Below are 7,277 nucleotides of genomic sequence, written 5' to 3'. Positions count from 1 at the left end.
AAAAAAAAAAAAAAAAAAAATTGGCCTGAATTATTCCAAATGATATAAATAGAAAGAATGTTTAAAAAGTTTAAAATAAAACCAATCCAAACCAATCAACCAACCAACCAAAAACACTATCTCACACAGAAACAACAGAAAAGTAAAACATATAAAGTCTAGCTACAAAGAATTATAAATAGAAGAATTATTCATTAAAATTTACCAAAAAATGTACAATGATCATGTATGAGATTTGGGCAATAAAGTATTTTTAAAAGAAACTTCTACACAGTAGGCCATCACCAAGTTATAGCTATCAGGCAGCCAGTTCACAAAGTGGGTGAATGGGTTCCATGGTCTCACATCTTAGAAAATATGTAGCAAGCATGAAGACTCACATATAAAGTATTTTAAAAGAGAAATTTTAGAAGAACAAAATTTCTTTTTTGAACGTCTTGATAATAATTATTCTGGTACAAAAATCCTGTAAACCATATTCCTGGAAATGTATTTAAAAGATTATTGTTGCTAAGTATAGAAAAGCACAAAAGAATAAGAATATAAAAACCATGAAATATCATTCACTAATCCATGGCAGCAAACCAGGAACAAAAGCTAAATTAGAAAATTTTGAATAGCTACAATAAGAGAAATTATACAGAAAAAAACGGTTCTTTCTTTTTATCTGTTAACAAGGCAGACATATTGGCTAGCATTTTGCCAGATACATGTTTATTTAACAAGTATTTGTGAATATATTTCTATATACCATGTAGATAGAAAAATGACAGCTTAAGTTGTAAGGCAGTTGTAAGGCATTACTTTATAGTACAAATATGTCTCCATCATTCGCAGAATAATTTAGTCATTTCTTGTCAGTTGAAATTATTTTCAACTCTCATAACTTCCAAAACTTGATAATGTATAATAAAATGTATATACTAGTGAGGGTTAGTTTTTTGAATTTGTAATTTCACATTAGACACCCACAGTGCTTTCAAGATTGATAAGAAAAAAGAAATTGTAAGCCTCATTGAATTAGGTAGGTGGAAAAATTGCTGATAGATGTTTAATTTCAACTATCAAAAAATGACATGATCTAGAGGTCAAAGTATGATTGACAGTGTAGGAACACCATGCATATATAATATCACCATGGATTTTGCTGAAGGTGATGAGGACAAGATGAAAATATATTTGTCTCTTCAGCTACCATTCTTTAGGATGTCTGGGAAAATTACAGAGTAAATATTAATATCACAGCAGTGTTTGAAAAGACACCAAGCAGAACATCAACTTAAAAATGTGTTTCCTGATAACATTTTTTCCATCTGCATTTCTACAACCTCATTATTAAATAAACATTTAGGTGTTTCTGAATTTCCAAAATCATGTCCCCATGCTTCATATTAATCCCTCTGTAGGGCGGCTCTCTAAATTCCATGTGACTTTGTTTTATGTAAGTTAAATATTATTCCATTTGTTGTTGTTATTCATACTTAGTTCTTTAAAGGCTTTAAATTATAATTGTTGCATTCCCCTTTTGTGTGTTCCTGTGCAACACCAGGCTCACCCTTTCTAACAACCCTGATAGACCAGTGGGCTATTCCTAACTATGGCTAAATATAAGTTATGCAGCTAGGTACAAAATACCCAACAAGTGAGTATTAAAAATATATTTCAATGCACAATTTCCAATTATTTTGAAGTTACATGTTTTTCAATTCCCCGATTAAAAATACCTGTTTCTTTACTATCTCATCTAGAGCAAAGATCTCAAATGTCAGGAGACAATGTCACTGAGGAATTTGTCTTGTGTTTTAAGTGAATGCATTTTTAAATCTCATTTACTTTTACCTTTTAGAAAAGATTGAAATTGCCTGCTGTTGTCCTCCCCAACTTTCCCTTCTAATGAGAGGTACGCATTCCTCATGTCATCTGCCACCAGAGAAGCATTGTCAACCTTCTTCTGCAGAAGCGTCAGCTTCCTCTCCTGCTGGCTCAGCTGCTCTGCCAGTTTTTGAATCATGGCTGCATGTAGAAGAGAGAGAGTTGGGACCATTCAACATGTAGACTTAAAACCTATCAAAAACTATGTTGTATAAAGGAAACCATAAAAGTAGACCATAAATGTGCTTAAAGATTTAAAAATACAAGTTACAGGTGAGTGGCAACATGAACGATGAAGCAACTTCAGGGAAAACCTTTACAAAAATATTATAATGTTATAATGTCTTTTCTTTCCTTTTCTTTTTTTTAAGCTGTATTTATTTTATTTTTATGAGTACACTGTAGTTGTCAGACACACCAGAAGAGGACATTGGATCCCATTATAGATGGTTGTGAGTCACCATGTGGTTGCTGGGAATTGAACTCAGGACCTCTCAAAGAGCAGTCAGTGCTCTTAACCGCTGAGCCATCTCTCCAGCCCCATTATAATGTCTTTAATTTGTGTAATTTGACTTTCAAAAAAATCTTAGACCTGTCAACACATTCAGAATAAATAAAAATATTGAGGGTTGGAAAGCCAAAGTAATGAGCTTGCTATCACCCAGCTAATGGTTCATTGCTACCTTTAAACTATGTCCCAGCATTAAATATGTGTCATTTTACATAATCCTCGATGAGAGGTAGATCCCAATTTAGAGAGAATCACTGCATACAGCAACAATTGTCACTGGTCCTTTACACCTGCATTGTACTGATTCAGAGGCTTGGCAGCATTTTAAACATAGGAAGTCACAATATAAATTAAAGAATACTTTCTAGGTACATTACCCAAGTTCACTTTTTAAGATTTATTCTTTGAGTTATCGTCTAAAACAACGGATTTCATTATGTCATCTCCTGCACATTTATCATCATACTTCATTCATATTTAAGTTTTATTACCCTCCTCTTTGTCATCAGAATCCTTCTTGAGGTTTTCCTTTGCTCCTCTCAAAGGAGCTCCCCTACCATCATTCATCACGCCTTCTGATATATATATACACATATGTATCTGATATATAAATATGTATATATGTATATACATGTATATATCAGAAGGCATGACAATAGGAAAACTGTTCTGTTTCATATAAACATATATATAATTCTTTCTATCATATATACATATAGAGTATCTATCTATCTATCTATCTATCTATCTATCTATCTATCTATCTATCTATCTATCTATCTATATATCTCCTATATGTGAGTATATGCAAATCTAGATATCCCACATGATAGAAAACATGATGTTTATTATTCTGAACCTGGCTTATTGCTTTTAATATGATAATCTATTGCATATTTTTTAAAAGGATCACTTTAAATTCCATTTCTCAACTGAAGGTCTTGCTGTGTTCACCAAAATCTATGCAAACATATTCTTGAAGAGGTACTATTGGCAATATCCAACCTTGCTTTGGAGTTAAAGTTAAGCTGAGGATGGTGAAGTATTGTATTTGGACAGAACAAAAAGTCTCAGTCTGACTTTTGATCAGTACAAGATCTTGGCCATAAATAACTCTTTCCACAAGTTAGTTATTATCCTATTAGCTCAAACAGCCTTCCCAGCTCCTTTAATGCAGTCAAGTTGTTCCTTTGGTATCAAAACACTTCAATGGTCTCACTGTTTGGTAAACAAAAGCTGAGTTTGTTTTCAGAACCCTGTTGTGTTCCTCTGGTTGTATGATTGAAGTTTTTCTACCTGGAACATGAAACCCAAAGCAGTTTCTCCAAACAATTAGCAAAGAGAACAGAACTGAGAAGCATGTTAATCCACCACCACTGAAATGGTGTTGACAATCACAGGGTTGAAGGTGATAATAATTATAGTCTACAACCTGGGTCACTACAGTCTTGCTTCTGCTGCTGGGCTCTTCCTTGGTCAACAGCGGTGTGACTTTCAGCCTGGTTACTGTGTGCGAGCTGCTGCTGTTCTTCCACTAGACAGAAGCAGAGAGAGTATCAAGTGTTAGCATTGGAAGGGCCTCCTGTTTTCCAGTCCCAAGTGATAATGGGGCTGACACTCATTTTCCTGTGTACTGAGGCATGATGAAGAGCAGACTGCTCTGCCCCATCTGTAGGACAGGGTAATGCCACACGCACTCAGAAGTTAAAGCTCTCATTCAGTCTTCAGAAAGAAAATATTCAAAATTCATGTGGATCAAAAATGGGTGGAAGCCTTTGCAGATACTGCCTGTGAATCTGAGTGGACTTTTCTATCCATTATGGTAAAAGTGACAGCAGCCTTATAAGTGGACTGATTTTTCAATAATGTGTTTCCCAACTGCTGACTGACAGGAGGAGGGAAAGCTGAATATGCCTTCCTAATCCCTAAGCAGGGAGCTAATTAACAGTGCTGTTTAAATGAGTTGTCCCAAGATTTAAAAATAATACACAGTTTCTGATAAACTAATGGTCAAATTAAACAACTACAGGTATATCTCCAAGGCAATCAACCCGTAAAGATAGTGACATTCCATAAAAACAGAAATCCTTATCTCTATATTTAAGAAGCCCCCCTTTTCACAAATCAAATATTGTAAATGTTTATATTTCTCTGAAAAAACAATTTTTGAGGGATTCACTTAAAATACTGAGCGTCTGAAATAATACATCTTTAATTTATAGGCTTTGAATGGACACATTTATTCAATGATGCCTGTACTCAGACATGTGCAAATACCCATTTGCTGTCTAGCTGGATTTCTTTCTCTATGAAATTCTGTGACAATGAAACTGTACTTGTGGTGCATGCTAATGACCCCCCTCCAGATGCCCATGTGGCTACGCTGACAATCCTTAAGTTTCCCTATTCCTTAAAACATGTCCTCGGTTGGTCATTAATTTGGCATTGTCTCCATTGTTACATTGAATTGCGCAGTGCTATTCTTCAAGGTCTTGGGCTAAATAAATGAATTTCCGCTTTGCACAGTTTGTTTTGATGCCTCCTCCCACCATAACTGATGGATTATTTAGCAGAAGAAAGTGATGTAGAGCTTAGAAAGAAATACAGTGTTTGGGAATTAGAGTAAGGAGGGAAAAGATTAATCTACTGTTACGCCCCAGCAATAAGGGGTTCATATGGTCTAAATTCAAATTGGCTTATGCAAAAGTATCTATGAAATAACTGCATAGCTCTCCTGCCCTGGCTCCTCTGTGTGTGAGATAATAAAGCATGTTTCTTACTATTTCCATCTCTGTCCACTCAAGTGAATAGTTAATGAGTAAAATAATCGTTCACAAATTTTAAGTCTCTGCAGTTACCATGAAAGCATTCCCTGGGAAATTTTCAGCCTGCAGTTTCAGAACCCCATCCCGATTTAAAGAACTCTGTGATGGGACATCAATCTCTCTTTGACCGAACTGGTCACATGATTCTAATGCAGGCTAAAGCTTGCGAACCACTGGAGGCGCTACATTCTCTGCTAGCACACATTACCATGCCCCCTGTTTCTCTGAGCAATGAGAATGCAGGCCATGAACTGTAAATACTGATAGCAGGATTATCTAATGGGGTAACCATGGCCTTTCCCTTTCCTTACTGCTTACTTTCTGCAGCTAGACCATAGCAAGAAAAAGCGGTAGGGCATTTAAAAGGGAGTGAGGCAGTGTATTCAGAGACAAAGCGTGGCCAAAGTGTTCAGGGCTGTGCCAGCGCCAGTGTGACACAGGGTAATTGCCCTGCTAAGTCTCTCATTCTCAGCGTTTTATACATACCACGCATCCTTTCCGCAAGAGTACTTACTGTTTGTTTGTTTCTTTAATTGCATTATAGATAGAAAACAGAAGTCCCTACTGATTTGGAAACACTAAAATATTTCGGCTTTTCTACTCCCCCAGGGACGCTGGTTCGTTAGACAGTTGGGCAACCGGGCTCATGTGTATTTTAAAAATGTTAAGTGTTTAGGTGATTTTGATTCATGGTTCTGGTTATGATACACTAATTTGAAACGAATTGAAAATTTTTTCTAAATCAAATAAAATTTATTAATAAAAGGCAGAAAAAATTCTATTCTCACAGTAAAGCTGAAATACAAAAGTCAGTCATTACAAATTTTTAAATACGATCCCAATTATGACCAGAACATGTTTTAAAGGTATGATTTAAGTCTAAGGAGTGAAAATCATGTGTCCATCATTCCATCAAGATGTGGGTCATTATAGAAAGTGGCATCGGCAGGAACTGCTCATGACCCCTCCTTCATGAGCACACATTATCATTCTTTCTGAAGCTCAGACCATAGGGCTGAGCAAATGGGTTGCAGAACATGAAAGATGCTTTTGTGGTCTTCCCGTCAGTCATACCTAGTGTGACTCTGAGCTACTGATAGCTCATCATTCCTCAGTGGAAGCTCTCTTCCTCTATAAAGCCAGGCTGCCAAGCTTTATGCCTGCCTAGCTGTACTAGTGCTCCACACTCCAGGTTCTAGTCAGAATAAATCAATTGTGTAATATTGAAATAAGAACCACATCTTTCAACAAGTATAGTAATACTGTACAGAAAGGAAGACTTCATTTTAAAACTGTGATACTATTTCAAGTTAATTGTTTATATGTGATAAAGGATAAAGAATATATTATTCAGCATATATGATGAATGAAATCCCTATTTCTGGACAACCTGAAAACTATTTTCTATGTCACATGAAATAAAAATAATTCTAAAATAGGAATATCATGGCAAATAAATTCCATGATACAACTACTCTTTGTGGAATAAATATACAATGAAATGGGGAAAAAAAAAACAATGTTTAGGAAACTAAAGGTCAATTAAATAAAAATGTTTAAATATTATTTCTGAAATAAATATTTTTATACATCACTTTTTGGATATTAACTAAAATGTAAGGCATTAATTGGACTGAATTTAATAGTTTTATCTCAGGAAACAGGAAGGAAACCATCTTTTATATTATTAACAATATAGTCATATATATGAGCAATCAAGAAAAATATTTTCTATGAATTGTGCTTGTGAAAAAATCTGCCAAACCAGGTAGTGTAGAGCTACAGTTTCAATGCTTGAGAGGATGAGGTGGGAGGATTGCTTAGAGTTACATGCCTGTCTGGGCTAAAGAGAAACTACGTCACTAGCAAAAGGCAAACAAAAACCCACCAACCAACCAAAGAAGAAAAAAAGAAAAAAAAGAAAAAACCCACCAGTGTTGGGAAAACAAATAAAAAATAATAAACTGCATTTTCCAGACAAATAGAGCAACAGAGCAAGAGTAAGAAAATCAGTCTAGCACTTTCTCCATACCTATTCAACATCGTACTTGAAGTCCTAGCCAGAGCAA

The 7,277-nt window shown here is 35.3% G+C and overlaps 1 protein-coding gene across 2 annotated transcripts in view; it reads right to left on the bottom strand.

Moving 5' to 3' along the window:
• Positions 1 to 7,277, bottom strand: part of Mmrn1 (multimerin 1) — a 46,151-nt gene that overhangs the window by 14,658 nt on the left and 24,216 nt on the right. For both annotated transcript variants that reach the window (XM_021165624.1, XM_021165625.1), the window contains exons 4-5: positions 3,816 to 3,917; positions 1,840 to 2,013 (exon numbers count right to left, since the gene is read on the bottom strand). In XM_021165624.1, the coding sequence (XP_021021283.1) occupies positions 1,840 to 2,013; positions 3,816 to 3,917 (276 nt within the window). The remainder of the gene's footprint in view (positions 1 to 1,839; positions 2,014 to 3,815; positions 3,918 to 7,277) is intronic.

Source organism: Mus caroli, chromosome 6 (assembly GCF_900094665.2).
Source record: "Mus caroli chromosome 6, CAROLI_EIJ_v1.1, whole genome shotgun sequence".
In the NCBI taxonomy this organism is placed as follows: domain Eukaryota; kingdom Metazoa; phylum Chordata; class Mammalia; order Rodentia; family Muridae; genus Mus; species Mus caroli.
Note: the sequence above shows the minus strand (reverse complement) of the source record. Positions and strands in the feature narration are given on the sequence as shown.